The 21,422-nt window shown below is 38.0% G+C and overlaps 1 protein-coding gene across 2 annotated transcripts in view; it reads left to right on the top strand.

Annotated features, from left to right (window-relative positions):
- The window catches only part of LOC139127605 (guanine deaminase-like), a 130,250-nt gene that overhangs the window by 25,879 nt on the left and 82,949 nt on the right, over positions 1–21,422 (top strand). The window contains exons 2-3 of one of the 2 annotated variants that reach the window (XM_070693517.1): positions 249–328; positions 2,651–2,825. In XM_070693517.1, the coding sequence (XP_070549618.1) occupies positions 249–328; positions 2,651–2,825 (255 nt within the window). The remainder of the gene's footprint in view (positions 1–248; positions 329–2,650; positions 2,826–21,422) is intronic. The other variant, XM_070693518.1, reaches the window with a different exon arrangement.

Here is a 21,422-nt window from a genome sequence, read left to right as displayed (position 1 = left end):
CATACTATCTCGTTGCTTAATTTCACGATCATTGTGAATTATGTTAGAGTTTTCAATGCTTTTTAATTGTTTTTTGGCTGTAATCTACTGATAAGTTTGTTAACAGTTATCTTCGCGGAGAAGAAATAAAACTTTATATTTTTTTTTCAATACGAAATGTAAACATCCGCATTCGCACATATAACTGAGTGAGATGTTGCATCATTTAAATCTATTTGTGTTATTTTTTCATTTCATTTCATATGCAGATAATATTTCTGGAACCTCGAAGTAACTTGGAGAAACTGTCCAAGAAGCATCGATTTTCTGTACGAACACTGACAGACAGGTACGTCACATTGGGTAATATATCCAATGATAAATTTACAAAATGAGATAGGCAAGTACCTGAGACTGCAGAAAAAAGGACTATTTACAGAGAAACTTTGTCCGGTTTTGTGAAAAAGACAAGCATACTCAGGCTGATTTGATGATAAATACCCAATTCATCAATTAGTATGGATATATCCATATGTACTTCCGTTTCTACCTACCTCCCTCCCTCCCTCCCTCCCTACCTCCCTCCATACCTACCTACCTACCTACCAACCGACCTACCTACCTACCTACCTACCTACCTACCTACCTACCTACCTACCTACCTACCTACCTACCTACCTACCTACCTACCTACCTACCTACCTACCTACCTACCTACCTACCTACCTACCTACCTACCTACCTACCTACCTGCTTGCCTGCCTGCCTCCCTGCCTGCCTCCCTTCCTACCTACCTACCCACCTTCCTCTCTTCCTCCTTCCCTACTTCCCTGTCTATCTACCTACCGACCTAGAGTCCATTAAAGTGAAAACATTATGTTTTGGTGAAAGCGTGAGAAATCCTTTCAATGTATGGGCAAATTTTTTCTATTTATTTTGCCCAATATTGCAAAATTATCACATTGGATGTGTACATCATTGTCCTCTTTCCTACGCCGATCGGTGCAATTAGTGTAGAGGATATCGATCGACATCACAATCATTCCATAACACGACAGATATGATGGACGATATGCATTCAAGTAAATCCTTCAGTAGCGTATAAAAGTCCAGACATCCGATGGAATGTAAAGGCAGATTGACTGTGCATACATCTTATCCTCGAGGCACGAAAGGTTAATATTCAAATATATAATTATATATGATCCCATGGATTTTTTTCTCTGTTTGTTGTCATCGTACATGAGTGTTTTTCGCGGTGCCGTACAACTTCGAGCCGAAAGAAATAAGTTGTGTGGCTCCGTGCAAAACACTCATATACGATGATGTCAAATAAAAAAAAAATTAATGACATTATATATTTATCACATGAGAAGTCTTTTTTACTCTTCGTTTGATGTGGATGGATTAAAATTATTGTGGAAGATTGCAAAAATATTGTCGCGATCTTGGTTTTATTTCTCGGCATTGCTTTCATTTAATGAGTTAAATGGCCCATCACACTGGAGATATGCAAATGATACTTGGTACTTTCATTCATAAATCCGATCAAGCAGAAACTGTGATACACCGGTTGCCATATTTACCAATCAGACATACGGATTCGGTCACGTGAACTTGTCAATCATTGTCAAGCGCTATCCCGACCCCAAAGTTAGCCATCTGCCCGGCAGTATGGAGGATTCACGCGCTAGCGCCTGACGGCCTTAGTTACATGTATTTTTGAAAATTTTCATGGAGGGAAGGCAACAACAATATCTAAACAGTAGTTCTCATTCTAGGAGGTGTCGTTTCTTTCAAAATATCACAAGCTTATGATCTTGATAAGCCTGAAAAACCCGCGCGATGGGACACACTGTGACCAGACTACCCGGCTACAACGCTGCCGTCACCGATCTCCATCGGTGTCAATTTGTTAATCCCGACCGTTATAGTAAATTTTTACTTTTCCCGCTGAGTTCAGGCTGCAGCTGGCAGCCGATAACGATCGAGAATCTACGGAATTTTTAATGTCATGAAGGAAATTTATCGTTGTTCGTCGAATCGTTTCATGTTAAGAACCTTCTATTTCGTTTTCCAGAAGATCATACAGTACTTATTTATTCAGTTGAACTTACGTTGGGGTGTACGTAGCTTTTGGGTTTATCGCCATCCGGGATCGACTGGTACTACGTCCACATTGAGCCGTACGACTGGAGCCTCTACGTCACAGAGCTAATTTAAATCGATCGACGGCAGCCCATATGTATATTTGGAAAGAGCTAAAGATTTAGCGACTCGAAATTTTCATTGGACATGCCTTTTGTTTTTCCATGTCTGAATTTATCGCATCTGCTTTTCGTAAAAATGTCATGAGAGCATAGCATCGATCGCGACAGATCGGTCTGTGCACGTGAAACGTCGCGGCGTACATGTGTGAGCTGTTATACTAGGAAAAAAGTTCCGGTTGATGACGTATAGCAGTGGTAATATGGATCTTTTATCTGCCCTGGTCTAGGTCACACAGGTTGCGATCCGGACCAGTTTATGCGACAAAGTACATTAATGAGTATCTGTTAGTATGCATATCCGGAGATACATGAAGCATCATAAACTGAAAATATTCATGTAACTCAGATTATGCACTATGTACTCGAAACGTACCAAATCGAATAAAATGTTTCATTTTCAGGCAGTTTTTGATGCCGGGGTTGATAGATGTACACTTGAATGCTGCTCATTACCCAATGGCTGGTATCAGCTCAACTCTGCCCCTATGGGATTGGTTGAAATCTCACGCCTGGCCAACCGAGAAGCTCTACGAAGATGACATCAGCTTTGCCGACCAGGTGTTCCAAAAAGTAGTGGTAGGAAACAAAAATGCAGTTTTATATTATAAATTTGTATGGTGTGTTCTTGTATGGAGTATGTTTTTGTTTTTGTGTTCAAGTAACTTGCTGTCTTTAACAAGTTACATTCATGAGATACAAAACATTTAGACTGTCCAACGGTACAGAATTTACAAAACATCCACAAAGTCGTCTGACAGTGACAAATAGAGAAATTGACCAATCAAACACGAATTGCAGCGAGAAAACTGAGGACTGCCATAGGGGACGCTACGTGAGGTGACGACATTCAAGGAGTGGTATGACCACAAACTGATGACGTCAAATTTGTGTGAGTGCTTATAGAAACAATAAGTGACGTCATTACTGTCCCCGTGTGTGTTGTACCTACAATTAGGCCCGGGCTTCGACCTTGTCAACCCCCTGCCTCCACCTTAACTCCCGAGACTTTCTTCCGACAATGCCACTAGCACCGGTGATTTTTAACAGGGAACAGTTCAATGATGAGATGCATTTCTATCTGTTTTGACACATCTCCTTGTATACAATTGATACAATTGTCCTGTGACAGAATGGCCTGATGAATTGACTCAGATTTATAGACGTGTAGTGATGATAATGAGGTATAGTCTACTTGGGGAACTCGTGCGATGAGACACTTGGAGATCAACAATGCATATACTCACAAAGAGTTAGACTGGTGTGAGGAGGGTTTATTGGCTTGGTTTCACCTTACAACAACGATCCCATTCAGGATCGTGTTCTTTTCTTTCTCATAAAGTTCTCCCTTTGAAGAGGGAAATTACAACTAATCGTACTGATTCAGTAAAATGGTCGTCCATTGGGCACACATTGAAATATATTTCCATACAATGTTGAGGTCTCAAAATCCACATCGAATGATTGGTTCGTATTTAATTAAAGCTGGGTTTGTAACTGTCCTCGGTTCTTCCTTAAGATATACTTTATATTTAAAACAAGATATCTCTTGTAAGATTAAAGTTGCTGAATAACGTGGTTGCATAGCGTGATCGGTAGCTACTATCACTGATACACCTTGAATTTGGCTCATACTGGAGTCCGTTAAGGTCCAAGGTGATTGACCTATAACTATAGATAATAAGAGTCCGTAATCATTCGATACATATGTAACGCCCTTCCCTGTAGAGTTTATCTCGAAGCGTCCCTCACGTGGCCAAGGCGTGTGAAGGTCATTGACTAAGATCGTACGAGAACCAGATAAGAGATAGAGTGATTGGTTAAGATTTCAATGAGAACAATCGAGAACGGGTCATTCCATAGTGTGACCTTATTTAATCTTAAGAAACAACCAAAACTGGCGGGAAAATTACCACGTGATAACCACTGTAATTATGTAAGTCTAGAGACGTATTAACCTTTATAGAGAACTTAGACTAAGAAGATTAGAGATCAGACCGTAGACGGTCAACGATACGGTCGCCATCTTGTAATAAAATATAATGTTGTGTTACAATCTACATATTGGTGTGTCAGCTTCAGTTACTGAAAGCATTACGATCCAGACTGGTACCTCGACTCGTAATTCCCCTAACTACGAGCGTGACAAATTGGTGGAGACTCCGGGTAAACTGAAGCAGCACGAATATATGATTCTGAGATCTGGTATGGTGATATGTAGCGGTTGATTGAAGATGCACTTCAGCGGATGGAGGTCAACTATGACCGAAGAGACGAGGGTGGCTTGCAGACATGGACGTCCGAGGTAGGCAATGTGACATTATTAATGTTGGTGCTAATGTCATGCCTCGAAGATACACCAGACGAGAGAGTTGTTGTCTACAAAAATGGCTGAAGACGTTTGAAAGAAGTTTGAAAGGTGTGGGTAGTCTAGGACAAGTACGACCAGCCAACATCAGCAATGGTTGTGGTTCACCTTCCAGTCTGCTCTGTAATTCACGGACTGATTACGTGACAAATTGACTGACAATGATAAAAATGCAAAAGTCCGTAAAGTCCAAAAAGTGCGACAACAACGTAAAAGATGCATGACTTTTCAGTTTTGTTGACTGTATTTTCTGATACTTTGGAAATCACCCCTATTCATAGGTAAATATTTTGGACTTGTATGCAATCGAGGCGTCTTTCTTTCTTTGAAGTGTTGTTTTGTTATTGAAGTTGTATTTTGTTGTGGATGAGATACGCGTATGTGGTACGCGTTCAGGAGTTTGGTTGTTTTGTTGTTTATCTCCTCATTTGGCTAGAAATGCTGGTGATCCGTAAGTGATACAATGGTCCTTAGATTTGACCGAATGGCCTGAGGAATTGGGTTTTCGAGATGAAGCGATATTGAGGTTTTTCGCGTTTATTTTTGGATTTTTTGAAGTGGTTTAATGATGTTTTTGTGTTTATGATTTGATTTTATATTTTATGAAGATTTTTGGAAGATTTTCTGTGCCCGCATTTTGGCACAGAAGTTGTTATTTGCTGCAGTCATGTGATGTCTATCGGTCGTTACTATGATTACTCTAAACCTTTGACCGTGATATCAGAATATCGAAGCGTCTCTCATGTGGCCAAGGCGTGTGAAGGTCATTGACTCAGATCGTAGGAGAAGCAGATAAGAGATATTGTGATAGTTTAATTATTTGCACGGTAGAGTAACGGAACTTTATTTATTTATTTATTTATTTATTTGTTTATTTATTTATTTATTTATTTATTTACTTATTTATTTATTCAATGAATAATAGTTTTATTTTGTCTTTATATTTCTCTCTCTGTGTGGCATTGTTCTGTTGATTTATTTTATCTTATGCAAAATGTCCTGTTTTTCTTTTTTTTGTTAGTTGTGTTATACTTTGTATTACATTTTATTTCAAACGAACATGTTAATGGGGCAACCTATATTGGCTCGTGAGTAAATAAATAAAGAAATTAAATAAATAAATTTTAACCACAGAGCCTTGTTTTCACCGTGTAACATTTTATTTCATTTGAATTGTAATTGTCAGCTATCGGCACTCTCTGTCACCCGCTTTAACCGGCGAGGACGCTGGGTGTTTTGCTGTTTGAGGAAAATGCGGGGAGAGTTTAACGCTCGTCCTTGTTCTTGAAGGTAAAGGCATGGGAAGGCTGATAAAATATCGTACGAGAAGGAGATAGCAGATTGCTTGATACGTTTAGTTAACTATTGGTGAACTTGAATAAGAACACTCGAGAATGGAATTTTCCACGGTGTGATCTTGTTTATTCTAAAAAAAAAATCAAAGACTGACGGAAACATGAGATATACTGACCGAAAATCCGTGACCTGGTACGTCACGTTTGGCATTTCGCAATAAAGATATAGAGTGGTGCTTACAACCAATATCTTGGTGTGTCAGCTGCAGTTACTGATAGCATACGATCTAGACTGGTACCTCAACGCGTATTCCTCCAGCTTCGAGCGCGCCAAGAGTAAAGGTTTTGGAACAGGATAAAAAGATTGTAGACTGACATTTTGGTCAAATGTTTTTATAAAGAATAGACGGTAAGTACTGTTTTTGACACTGATCTGATATTTTGATACGCTCATGAAGTTCTAATAAATATTGAATGTGTTATCCTGTTTTCACCAGTTTCACCTGTTTTCATCATGTTGGTCTTGTTACGATATCAATCCAAAGAGTAAACTCTAGTTTAGAGACTGGCGCCATAAGCATGAGTTACATGTCTTTGAACACGTTTTGGTCAAATAAGTGCACTCCTTTGAAATTGAAACGCTGTATATAGTCAGAGAGAGAGAGAGAGAGAGAGAGAGAGAGAGAGAGAGAGAGAGAGAGAGAGAGAGAGAGAGAGACTCCCCGTTGAACTACCGTAATGAAACCAGAAATCAGAAAGACCTAAGAAAGCCTTAAGTAATTACAAGGGGTGGGCTGGGGGAATTCTGTGCGCACCGGTACTGTAAAATGTGACCCTCCGCCTATCCTTGTGTCTAAAATAAGACCCTCCCCGAATCACTGCAGTATTCTCCCCAGGAATAACTGAAACGTTATCAGCAAATTTACATGACAGTTAGTTTAATTGTTATGTAAGTTACAGATACAAATTACAGGGGGGAGGGGCTGGCGTGTTAAGACAGAGGGTTGAAGTTTATCACGCAAGCATTTTTGAAGGGCCATGAATGTGTTGGACGATTACCATATTTGATCGCAACTATAAGGCGGCAATTTGCAAGATGTTGCTGATATAGTGCTTCACCCAAAACCAAAAATATCAAATAATAATACATGGGAATCTATCAGACAAACTATTAACAATTTTCCCTCGCTCGACAAGCTATATCTGCATATTTATATATATATTTCATAATAAATGTAAATGTCCTTTGCTTGAAATGGGAGTAAAACATGCATGTTTGTACAAGAAATTCGATTTTTTGACTCCATTGAAAATGTTGAATCGCTATACAAGGTATTCTATGAGGAAACTATGAGTTATTATTTCCAATACGGAAATAGGTAAAACTGTGTATTTATGTTTACTTGATTATTGATATTAATGTATTTGATAGGACTAGGGTGGTAACAAGTGGATATGTGTGCAAAAAATCGGGTTTGGGAATTTCACAGAAATGTTGATTCACTATATATGGTAGTCTATGAGAAAACTATAAATATTTTTTTCAATACACAAATAGGTAAATCTGTGTATTTATATACGCTTGATTATTTATATTAATGTACTTGATTAGACTAAAGTGGTTACAAATGGATGTATGAGCAAAAAATTTGATTTTTGAATTTCACCGAAATGTCGATTCACTACACATGGTGGTCTATGAAGAAACTATGAATGATTTTCTTCAATAGAAAAATAGGTAAATCTGTGTCGTGTCTTTTATTAGTTTTAACTGTTCAAGATGTTGAATGTAGGATACCACTGCATCTTCTTGGTTTGTGAAGCTTGTCGATAATGTGTATATAATTAAAAGAATCAATTTACTTCATCGGCAATTTCCTATAGAGGAAATATCAAATGGACATTCAAAGGTCTGACCGTGAAATCATCTTCTGTTAAAAGTGACCCTCCCGCCAAGATACTATCAGATACTATTAGGTTTATAAAAATTGAACCTCCTCCTTGGACAGTTTTCTAAAAAGTGACCCCCCCTCCCTCCCCCCCCCCCCCCCCTTCGCCCGGCCCTACCCCCTTGTAATTACTTAAGGCTCCCTAAACAAACAAACTAATCTAATGATTTCAAAAAGTTGTGAGATGGACCGCATTCCTTCAGTTTATCTCAATGGAGTCCAAATTGAGTTTGTCGAGAAGATAACACTATGGGTTCGCAACGACTAATATATTCAGTGAGAAAGCTGATATTGAACACCAAAAGGGATCTTTTTCTGTCTCTGCTAACATGCTTTTAAGACGATTTTACTTGTGCTCAATGAATGTCAAGTGCAAGGCTATTAATCTCTGTATCAGCTACAATAGCAGTACCCTGAAAAACCTACATGTTGGGTACAACAATGCAGCCCGTATACTGTTGGGTTATGACAGGCGTAGTAGCGCCAGCTCAATGTTTGTCAATAATAGGATTGATGCTCTGCTAGAAATCAAATCCATGGTTTAATGAAATGAATATCAACAACTGACACTATCTTTATACGAAAGGTGCATAATACTATGTTCTTCACATCTGGTTCGAGAAAACGGTGAATAAAGACAGTTTTCTCATCCTGAGTCAATATGTTAAAGAGCAAATCTAGTTCTTCTCCATGTGACCAGTACATATATGTAGTTTTTCGTATTATGTAATCAATGTGAACATGTATGAATTGCAGAAAAAAGAAAAAATGATGATAATAATAATCAGTTCAATGGTGGCAAACTTGATATTAGATTAAATTAGACTCGATTAGATTATAATAGATTAGATTAGATTAGATTAGATTAGATTAGATTAGATTAGATTATAATAGATTAGATTAGATTAGGTTAAGGTTGTGTCTCCTTAGTTAAAGGTCACGATGGCGTGGGTATTTGATATTTTGCTGGAGGGATCGAGGTCCTGCATCCCTCGCAGCTGACAAAGAATGCAACATTTGCCTAGTCTTTGCAAAATTTCTGAGCGTAATCCATTATATGCCGTCCATACTACATGCAAATGTTCCATTCGTGTTTGCTGAAGTTTGTTCCAATATACTGAGAAACATGCATCTCCGTTTATGACATAAATAGCAGCGTTTTCCGTCCAACATTTCACGTTTTCATAAACAATTGCCGCAAAAGAATGATCAAGCACTATTACTCTTCTTCTGAAAAACGCGTTTTACATCTCCAAGTTCATCCACACAAGGCCTAAAATTGTTGATCAGCGCGGCAGTGTGTAGTCATTGGGTAGGGGATTCTGGTATGGTAGTCAGCTTATTCCATTCACAAACGTGCAGAAATAGATATTGCCATGTCGCTATTTCCTTTGAGACGTTCAGAAAAGGCTAAATACCAGAAGCCACTTTAAAAAGCATTTTTACCATGACCGTAATATAAATCTCTACTGACATGAATAATTCGTTCACTTGACCATTTTGTCCCCAACACTAATTTTTTACATTGAAACATGATTTTCTAAAATAATTACAATAGTGTTCAATATATATTCCCAGGTTTCGGTTCAAAGACTCAAGTTATGGAGTTTGTAAGATTGGATGAATCGCATGGTACTGGTGCAATCGCCGTGTGTGCGCAAATGTTCACGACTAAGGAGCCAACATACAGTTGTCGTAAGGTGCCTTTCGACATCACGCGAGATTTCAGTGAAATAGTTGTCAACCGTGCCATACGCGATGAAGTGTCGACTGTTGCCATAGATACTACAACTAACAAGGTTGTTGGTGTCATGGCCAACCTTCTCGTTTCCAGTGCCAGTGAAGTGAACGAAGTGTATTCCAAATGTGAACCAAATGAGAGGCTCGACCCAGCTATTGTTCTTGTGGGGAAACTAAAGGATATGTTTTACCAGCTTCAAGAAGTCCAAAAAATAATGTCAACAGAGCGTCAGTTCATGAACGTGGCTCTTGTTGCTGTGTCCGATGGTTACCATGGTCGGGGAATTACCAGGCAACTACTGGAAAAGAGTATAGAAATGGGAAAGTCAAAAGGTGCAAGGATGATCTACTCAGAACTTACCAGTCCTATCAGCCAGCATATCTTCAAAACTACACCAGGCTTTGTCCAAGTGGGAGAGTTGATCGAATACAGGGATTATCAAAGTGACGGTGTCAAACCGTTTGCCGACATGTCTTCAGAATCCAAAGGGGCATGTCTGTGCATGAAGAGACTCTAAGCACCGGGTTAACGTATGTTGTTAGTCTTATAGTGGACTTGGCTTCGCCAAGCTCTGATAACGTCTGTGAACTATTAAAAGATAAGAATGAATAGGTAGTCAATCACTGCAATATTTCAAGGACAATATGACCGATAGAAAGTGAAAGTGATGCAATCGATAAAGTGGCTCGAGAGAAAATAGTTTGAGGTGTGACATAATGTCACAGCTTGCATTGTTCTTTTAGTTCTGCTAATTCAGTTCTTTGTCAAGAACGAAAGGATATCAATCTTTGTTTACTCCGCCTCCGATTTATCATATTGTAGGGTACTAGATCAAATGTTTATGTATTCAAAACTTTACCTACATCTTCTTGAACATTAATTGCTCGAAGAGCAGAAAAATAGGAATTTCTAGCTCCAGATTTACGTTTAGGTAATATACGAAGAAGAAGTGCGTTTTTTATTTTTTTTTTATTTTTTATTTTTTTGAGTTTAAGGTATTGCAGGTATCGATTAAAACTATGAGGTTTAAAGAAAGAATATTTCTTCTAGTAACTTGCTATATTTATGAATACAAAGACTTCATGGAGTAAAGACGGGAATATCGACTTGATGTACCACGAAGCCATTGAAAAATGTGTGTTACGTAAAAACGACAAAAGACAACATAAATGCCGATGATAAAGTGAATCATTGATCTTGCTCCTCTTACTTATCAACAAGATGTTCCCACTACTCCTTTCTATAAATCAGTCCACTAAAGAATATGTGGCAATTTAAAGATTCTTGGCATTTTGCCAACTCTTCTAGGTCTATAGCCACTTGACAATAACATTCCTCGTTTTGTAGTGGCAAACATATTAAGATAAGCAATACAGCGCATACAATATTGAAGCGGTGATATTAATTAGCTGACCTGATACTTTTTATACATTGTCATATACCTCAAGCCATGTTCCTGTGTAACGCTATGGGAAAGTCGCCCTAACATTTGTGTAATAATTTGCCGTATCACGCCACGGCACACTTTGCCAAAATGTCGGCAAGCGCGCCCATATCATGACTGGCCTCATTCTTGTTACTACGCGCGTTGCTATCATCAAACGTTCCATTCATAAACAAAGCCAGCGTGAATTTCGAATGCCTCTTCCGTTCTGATCGTACTGGCGACAGTGAAGTTAGCGAAATCGGGTGATATTTCATAGGGTTTCATATTAAAATCCAGTGTTGACTGAGAACATTATGACTGCGCTTTTGAAAGATTTGAAAGTGAACTGAATATACATTAGATCGAGTGCGATCATGCGACAGATAAGTTTAAGCTTAGCCTAGCCGTCATCCATCGCCCAGCTTCAAGTATATGGCCATTTCATCGCGAAATCCTCATAAAATTAAAGGCACAATATTTCTTTCCATCGAGCTTTTTACTGATGAGCGCATCTCGCTGCCGATGCTATGAAATTTACGATAAGTTACAACGCGCCGTTCTTCTTACATCTCGATTTATGCCTTTTTGTTGGTACACGTACATTGCTCTACAAGTTCAACAGGTAAACAAATGACGTCATTGTGTATATCAATACGCGACGGGATACGGCCATCGCATTTCCGAAAAATTAACAAAAATGGCGATAAATGTTTCATATTGCATTGTATTTCTATCTCCAAATCTTTGCACAATATTGTTATCTACAAATTTATCATTCTTTTATGTTTATGACAAAACCTTTACGGCCCTGATACGATTTTTGGGAATCTCGATCGTATGGCGTACGGGCTTTCGCACGCTCGGGCACTCCAGCCGTACAACCTCGGTCCGCAAAGACTGTAAGAATATCAGGGTCGTAAAGGTTATTGTTGTCATTCTGTTTTGTTTGCTGTTTCTGTGTTTATGTCGCATTAATACAGAGTTGTTATGTAATACGAAAAATGATGAGAATTATGTATACTCGTCATCTAGAGATATACTCTTCTTGACACGATTAGTTCGTAGGATATCCGACTTAATGTTGACTTAACATAAACTTGAGTCCATTACAAATGTATAAGACTTAATTTCTGAGGGGCTACCTCCAGACGCCATTTCTATGACCAAAATTATGGGCATAGATCTTTAAAAACCACCTTTCACTCTTGGCCTAAATCTAACAAAAGATATGAAGCACGATGAAGACTTCATCCGATTGTTATCAAAACCGCTCTTGTACAACTCATTCATTCTCCCATATATTTTAATATTCTCGAGGTCTAGGTAGTACCTACACTTGCACATTACAGAAACAATTACAGTTCTCTTAACTATAGAATGAATGAATCAATCAATCAATCAATCAATCAATGAAGGAAAGGATGGATGAATGAATGAATGAATGAATGAATGAATGAATGAATAAATGAATGAATGAATGAATGAATGAATGAATGTGTGAATTGAACTAAACGTTGAAGTGGTCCAGCGAGTTACTGACAGAACACAATTTGTAATGCATAGCAAACATACAACCAAATGTCATGTTTGCTCTTATATCTTTTTTATATCAATAAACCCATGTAATTTACTTTGTAACTTATTTCTAAAAACACATAAACAAACTATAGATACAATCGAATACCCTTAATGTCTTCAAGGGATCAATGTTGTGTTCGTCAATATTCTTTGTCAACTTCGATAACTGTTGTCTGTCAGTGTAACGTTAAAACATAAAACTTGATTAACTGCCTGGTGTCATGACTATCGATGCATTATGTGAGCAATAAGCATGGAAAGAAACTGTAACGAAGTAATCTGAAGTCAAATTGACATATATACAGCACATTTGTGAATAAAATTTTAAATTCATTGCATATCGCTCTAAGACTACGACGCACGTGAAAATCATCAGATCAACTAGATTTTGAAGAAAAATTTTTACATTTCTGTGTAACTATGACAATAAGATGCTCATCCAAATAACTCCGAATTGGTCATTGCCATGGTGATTTATATTCGATGTTCATCTGTATTATTTGCTTTGTCTGCACCTCTTCTTAAATTTTTTGGGTTGTTTCCAAAGCTATTGTCATTTAAGATTTGAGGCATAACTTCTAAACAATATAAGTTTAGTTTGTTGTCTTCGAGACTTCGAGAACTATAACATCAGCGGAAAAGTGATCACATCGGTTTGAACAGCGTCCACGATGTTAGAATTGACCTGTAGTCAGTTTCTTCATAAATAACATGGTGCCTCTGAATTTGGCAGGCATGTTGGAAAACGGACGTTTACCATCATATTCGAACGTAGTATATTCAGTCATCCCGCCAACTTGAACAAATCCCGCTGTTGTCCGGAAAACGTGCTGAGAAACGGGACCCGTCGCCTCAGCGTACGCTATTTTTGCGCCTCTCGCCATTCCCATCATCAAGCCTTCTTGAACTAATCGCCTGCAAACACTTCTTCCCTGATAACTTTCTTTCACAGCAACCATGTATAATTCCATGATCACATCCCTATTTTCTCGCAGTTTTTTCACGTCTTTGAGTCCATTAAGACTTTCTTAGATCTGACTCCCAATGCTAGCGATTGGTGCGAGTGCCTGCATTAATGCATGGTCGGCAATATTGCTTTTCCGTTCACCATGCGTACCGCCCTGAAGAAAACTGATTATGACGCCGACAACCTCGTTTCCTTTCATGTCTACCGCAACCGCTGACACGTCAAAAGTTAACGCCCAATCAAAAACGTCGTTACAGTAGTACACCATCGTATCTAGAGGTACTTTCAGGCAATTGGTTTGTGGTTCCTGTTTAATGAACATTTCTGCTATCAGTGCAACCACTTCATCACGATGCTTGGGTTGTAACTTGACAAACTCCATGCTTTAACACTCTTCTAGCTTTGAGGAAATTGAGAAACAAAGATAAAATACACATCCTGACACATATCACTCTTATGAATGTAAATGGTGTTATAAAATATTACTAACACTTTCAATACATTGTCTTAAATTGAGTGTTCAGATGTATTTCGCTATTCATTTAATTTCCTAAGAATTTATTCATTGCGTAACTCAATAGCTGAAGAGGTTTATAGCTAAGGGGGTGTAATCTACATATCAAAGTAGGGTAATACCCACGGGTTGCATTAATGTTATTTTCCTTATTTCATGAAAATTGTACGCGTACGCGTCATTCACTTCTTTTTGTGAACCGCTGCTACAAACAGTGTTATAGCCGACCACTTCAGTTCGTGTCGATTGTTTGGCCGAGAGTCAAACAAATTGTGATGGTGTCTAAAATACGATTGTTTATGACATTTCAAAGAGGCGCATTTACAAGAATTTAAATGGATTTCAATGGCATATTTATGTAGCTTTGCTTTGCTGTGGTAGCTAATTCAGTGTCTGCATGTAGTCGGCTGTGACCAAAGTACACAGGCTTGTCTAATAGGCACAAATTCTGTTCTCAATAAATGTTCATGACGTATGGGGACAACACAACCACGCCTCAAAACACAATGTCACCATGACGTTTAATCTAAAACTGGAATTTTTCACCTTTGGTCTGGTCTTTCACATATTGACTCCTTGCAAAATGAGTCAAGGAGTCAACAGCAGTTAACGCGTGACCTCTGTCATGCCATGACTGCCACTGGCACTTGGAGTATTCCGTGAACAGAAATGTAAACAGGCGGACAATATGTTACTGTGTCGCTCTCGTATGTTATACTTATTTGCATGAATTGCAGCACACAAATTGGGGATATTAGTGCAGATAAACTAGATTATAGAAGTGTTGTACACAGTACAAACTTCAGAGATAACGTGTTCTGAAATGTACATATGTGAAAGATCACAATCGGGTTACGACTTCTGTTTTCTGGTCCTGCGTTTTATATTTTCAACGTTTTATATCATATAATGGCGCTTTTCCAATTTAAAACAATATAGATTGAACACTTGTCAATACTCCCTGTCTGTAACCATGTGTGGTAAAGTACATGGTCGACATTTTCTGTGACCCGGCCAAAATGCATGCTGTGAAAGAAAATCGCCGCAGTGATCACGTACCAACGAATTCAAGACTGTCTCCGATAACGAAGGGACGCAAATTATACAATATTAGTCAGCAATCTTTGAATTGGGAATTTACATTTATATCACGCCCGGAATCGCGGCGAATTTGATTCATGAAACCGATTTTCCTTGTTCATTGCGCCTATCCATTAATTGCCTAATCACAGGTGACTAAATCCTGAGCTACATATCAGAAGATCGTCCAGTTATGAACACGTGCTTCCAAACATCTAGTCGTAGGGTCAGATCAAATTGACAGTTCATCCCCTATAAGCCAAATGTAGAAAGTGTACCGACTCAAAAATCTCTGTTAAACGCTCTATCAAAAAAATAACATTTTGAAGAACCTACCTGCGCAATATATTACCTAAAGGAAAGACATTTCTACTGCTGTCCGTACCTGTGACTGACCCACGAATGTTTGGTTACTGTTTGACCTCACACTGCTGTTCTGATAAACAACTTCACAAGGTCAGCTGGTCGTGACATAAAGACAGTGCTGGGTCACACTGCTGTTCTGATAAACAACTTCACAAGGTCAGCTGGTCGTGACATAAAGACAGTGCTGGGTCACGACCGATAATTGCGTCATCATTGTGCAAAGACAACAGAGAAGGAGAGAAATTATAAGATTAATCTAGAAAATGAAAATAATTAAAACGGTCACCTATTTAAGCGTGACCGTCAGATTTAGCTAAAATCGGGGATTTTCTGTAATTTAGTCTTTTCAACAAGTTGGAACGCACTTATTTATGTTTCTATTTATTTGAAACGTTTTGCCCTATATTACTGTAATATATGCAATTAAGGGCCGTGCCCGCCAAGCTGCTTGATATCTGAGCATGTGTTGGTCCCATGTGATCATTAAAACTCGCCTCAGTTAAGGAGCTTGTTGAGAAATAAATAAAATTGTCGTGTTGCTATGTGGTATATCACGATGCTATCAGATAGAGAGAGTTGGGAGGGGAAGATTATAAAGGCAGGGATTTTTAAGGGACAAAGTCGACCCTTTTTCATGACTTTTGTTTGACACGAGATACTAATTATATTCTTTGACATGTTGAAAGATGCTGAATGAACGGGTGACCATGCATATATTGGACCCAATTTTTTAGACCAGATAAATATATAAATTGTCATGACCATTAATTCATTTCCGGGAGAGTTTCATTTACCGTAATCATGTTCTTAGGCGTTTTATGTGGTTGAGTATGTTCGAATTGTGACTCAACATGCAATGCTGAATTTTTGTGGCAAGTTTTGCGATTCTTGTGTCCTAAAAAGCCGAATATCTCATTCTTAAAGGCTTGAAGTCGAATTGCAATAAGGGAATTTTTGAATGAAGTTATCATTGGCAAAAAAGTGTGCTAAATAATCTGACACGTCAAAATTTAACGCCCGATCAAAAACATCGCTACAGCAGTTCACCATCGTATCTACAGGTACTTTCAGGTAATTAGTTTGTGGTTCCTGTTTAATGAGCACTTTTGTTAGCAGTGCAACCACTTCATCACAATGCTTGGGTTGTAACTTGACAAATTCCATGCTTCAACACTCCACTAGCTTTGAGGAAATTGAGGAAGAAAGATAAAATACACACTCTGACACATACCACTCTATTGAAAATAAATGCTGCATTATTATTTTATAAACTATTAGTACATGGTCTTAACTTGAATGTTCAGATGTGTTACGTCATCCATTTAAGGTAGCTACATACCTTTTAGACACTTTCAGATTTTTATTTTTTTCTCAATTGAACACGTCCCAAACCCAATAAAGTATACATTTTCTGAAAGCCTTGATATAGAGCTATCCGACCAAGTACAATACACGGTCATTATTTGCATAAGAGTCACGTGACAAGCGTTTTGCTGAACCTTCCAAAAACCGGTTTTTCCCGCCTTATGCAAACACGCTGCAAGATTTCCGGTTAGACTTTCTTCATTGACAAGCCTTGACAATATCCTTCATAACCGTGTCTGCGATTTTTTCTCAGAGGCTCCATTCAAATTATATGGCATGATAATTAAAATTCCTTGAAAAGCACCTTCATCTAACACCTTTAAGAGCGCATTAAAAAAAAACAAAGGCATACAAAGAAAATCCCAGACACGGTTTTGAAGGATATTGTCAAGGCTTGTCAATGAAGAAATTCCAACCGGAAATCTTGCAGCGTGTTCGCATAAGGCGGGAAACCCCGGTTTTTGGAAGGTTCAGCAAAACGCTTGTCACGTGACTCTTATGCAAATAATGACCGTGTACTGTGCTTGGTCGGATAGCTCTATATCAGGGCTTTCAGAAAATGTATACTTTATTTGGGTTTGGGACGTGTTCAATTGAGAAAAAAATAAAATCTGAAAGTGTCTCAAAGGTATGTAGCTACCTTAATGTTCTAAGTATCCATTTATTGCGTAACTCAATAGCTGAAGATTTTTCCCCTAAGGGTGCAAGCTACATATGCAATAAAGGTAAGACCTGCCTTCGTTCATGTTATTTCCCTTATTTGATGTGGAATTACTTGTCATTCGCTTCGCTTTGTGAATTCCTACAGACTATGTCATGGCCGACGACTTCAATCAGTGAAGACTGTATGACCAATAGTCAAGCAAAATGCGATCTTGTCTAACATGTGAACATTTATAGTATTTGAGTAAAGCACAAATACAGGTACTTCATGAAGATTTCCATTATCCGTGGCTTTATATTTTCAAAATATGCCGTTACATAAAGGCGCTTTTCCCATGTAAAACACTGTATATTGAATGCTTGCCAATACTCCTTATCTTCTACTATCAATGATTGGGCGGGGGGAGTCAAATTTTACGAAGGTTTGCAGGGAGTTATAGCAGAAAACTATAGAATTGACCAAAAGTATATAAAACGGAATACGAACATGGCTTTATTCTGTCTGAAAAGGTAATAACAAGCAGAAAAGCATTTTTGTTCACAAAAATAAAATTTACTAGTTCTACGAGAAATGTCTCATTACATGTTCACCATATAATTTTTATATCACTTTGAATATTGGGAAAATAGCTCAGATTTTAGAAAATGTAGTGTTATGTTGAGTGTTTGCAAAGATTTTTGGACTTTGTAATTACATACATATAAACAATAAATTGATTTTTGGAATGTCACGGAGAAGTTTATTTACTATAGATTCTAGTCTACGAGGATAAATATGAACAATATTCCTCCAATATAAAAGTAGTTAAATCAGTGTATTTATAGAGACTTGATAATTGATATTAATGCACTTGATTATACAAGTGCACGTGTGTGCAAGAAATATATGATTTTTGAATTTCACCAAAATGTCGATTCACTATATATTGTAGCCTAAGAGGAAATGATGAATAATCATTCTTCATATACAAAATTAGCTAAATCTGTGTATTTATAGACGCTTGATTATTGATATTAAAGTAGTTATTAGACTAGGCTGGTTACAAGTGCATGTGCAAGAAATTAGATTTTGGCATTTCACCTAAATATTGATTCGCTATACATTGTAGTCTATGAGGAAACCGTGAATATTTTTTTACAATACAACGCTAGCTACACCTGTGTTTTTATAAATGTTTGGCAATTGAAATAAATGTACGTCATGAGAATAAGGTGTTTAAATGAGCAAATGTGAACAACAAATATGGTATTGGAATTTCACCAAAGTGATTATCAAAGTTCAAAAAGGATTCTTTGACAGTTCAAAGGTCAAATGAGGAATTATATGTCAAATAAAATATCATTCATACGGACTGTGAAATCTTGGGAGTTTAAATGTTTTTGTGCATGAAAATTGGGGAGGGTCACTCTTTTTCTTGCAAACTCTTTCAATGGTCACTATTTTTCACCCCAGGGCCTTGGGTGCATAGGGTTAATGAATCAAATCAGATGAAATATTTTGGGGTCACATTTTACAATTGCTGAATTTGGGGGCGTATTTTAGAAATTTAATTCGGAAGGGGTCGCTTTTTTGCATTTAATTTGTAGCTTAAGTCCCCCGACCCCTTCCCCTCCCCGGAAAAAAACTAATGCTCCCTGAAGTTAATTCCCTGTGACTGGCAGCATTTGCATGCTGTGAAACAATTCGCCGCAATGAACCCTTTTTTGTCTAGTTCAAAAACTACCTGCCATAACGGGGGGAGGCACAAATCATTCGATATCAGTCAGCACTTTATGAATTCGGCATCACGGTGACTTTGTTTCATGAAGCTGATTTTCCTTATTCACTGCGGGTGTTCGCCGTTTGTCTGATCACATGTGACAGTGTCCTGATCCACGTGTCCGAAGATGGTCCGGCCATGAACACCCAGTTCAAAAAATCTAGTCATGGAATAAATATACATTTGAAAATCGACATTTCATCCCCAATCAACCTTATTAAGACAATGTATTTCGCCAGATTAATGCGTACACTCATAAATCTGTATAAATCGCTTTAACAAAAATAATATTTTGAGGAACATACCTGCACAATATATGACGTTAAAGATTGACTTTTCTACAGCTTGCCGTATACCTGTGACTGACCCACAGGAGATTGGTTACACTTTGACCTCATAGTGTGCTGTTCCAACGGACAGTTACATAGGGTCCGGTGGTTTTGAACAAAGAAAATCTGAAGCGTGACCGGAAATTGCGTCAACGTGATGTAAAGGCAACACAATAGTGAAGAACAGTGAAAATTTCATTCTCCAATGTACAGAGGTCATTAACTTCGGTAAGCACACATATGTATTGGCACATCTTTATCATTTTTATGAACACGCGTCTGTTCAATTTTCAGAATGCATTCATTTGCCCTGTCTGTTTTCTTCCAATGCTATTGTAAATCCGGCAAAGCCGGTATGCGGTCTCAAGTATTTGATCCATTTTGATGTACAATGTCTTATTTTTCAATGTTATGCACTTGCTCCTGTTTAACATCGTACCAACGATGGCAGTATAGATCAGTGGAGTGCTTCCTTCCCTGTGTGACAAACACACATACACTTCGGAAATTGTTGAGTTCACTTATTGATCAAAGACTCAGACATTGCCGCGATTTCCCATCATATTTTTGTTTCCTGGGATGCCATTATAATTAATATATCTTTTTACGCATGTCAGCAACCATTCAGATTATTATTACTCTCTTTTTCTATCGTCACCTCACGCTGCCCCGTCTCGGTTCGAGAAGGATTCGAGACTTCTAACTGCATCATATAATAATCTTCATTTGTGCTGTTGCATTTTTAATGTCGAAACTATTAAGAATGATATTTTTAGGGGCAACATCAAAAGTTCAATATAATAAATCTAACTTAATTGCTTAAGTTTGGCCTCAGACCCCCCCCCACCCCACCCCCTTCTAACTTAACTGACCTAAAATTGAAAAACATTGCGGACTCATACCCTGTACTTATTCTTTCAAACGACGTACCAATGTACCATTGAATTAAATAAAAATTGAAAACCTTTATAAAGTAACAAAATACGGGTAAAATTTGCCAAAAAGACGTTAAATTGTTTTTGACCGCGCACAGAAATTAATTTGGCCAAAAATCCCCACCCCCAAACTTAAGCAATTAAGTTTTTTTCAAACATCGATCTTTTGACGTCGCCCCTTATGATGGCAAAATTATTACTTCTATTATTAGCTCAATAATAATCATAACAATAAATGCAAATTGTCAGACAAGATGATTCGATTTTTGAGCGTGGCCTACAAATACGAGTGCATGCCGGGATTGCCATAGTAAATAATATAAGCAAACACAGTCTTTCCATCATTGCAAACAATTTAACAAATCTGTGAGTTCCGTTTCGAACATAAAAAATTCGCTGTAGGTCAGAGTTCACAACCTCTTCTTAACTAAAATGGCTCCTCTGTATGCAGCTGGCATATTGGAAAACGGACGTTTACCATTGTAGTCAAACGTTGTATATTCAATAATTTCGCCGACTTGAACAAACCCCGGTGTTGTCAGAATGATGTGTTGAGAAACTGGGCCCGTTGCCTCACCGTAAGCCATTTTGGCTCCTTTAGCCATTCCAATCAGTAAGCTTTCTTCTAATAATCGTCTGGCAATACCTTGTCCCTGATAGCCATCTCTTACAGCGATCATATATAGTTCCATGAACACATTTTCACTTTGTTGAAGCCTTTTCACTTCTTCGAGATCGTAGAATCTCGCCTTTAGTTGATCAAGGATGCTGCCAATCGGTGCCCTTGGCTGCATTATTACCGCGTCATTAATATCGCCACCATCTTGTACACTGTTGTCA

This window comes from Ptychodera flava, unplaced genomic scaffold (genome assembly GCF_041260155.1).
Source record: "Ptychodera flava strain L36383 unplaced genomic scaffold, AS_Pfla_20210202 Scaffold_33__1_contigs__length_2856901_pilon, whole genome shotgun sequence".
Classification (NCBI taxonomy): domain Eukaryota; kingdom Metazoa; phylum Hemichordata; class Enteropneusta; family Ptychoderidae; genus Ptychodera; species Ptychodera flava.
Note: the sequence above shows the minus strand (reverse complement) of the source record. Positions and strands in the feature narration are given on the sequence as shown.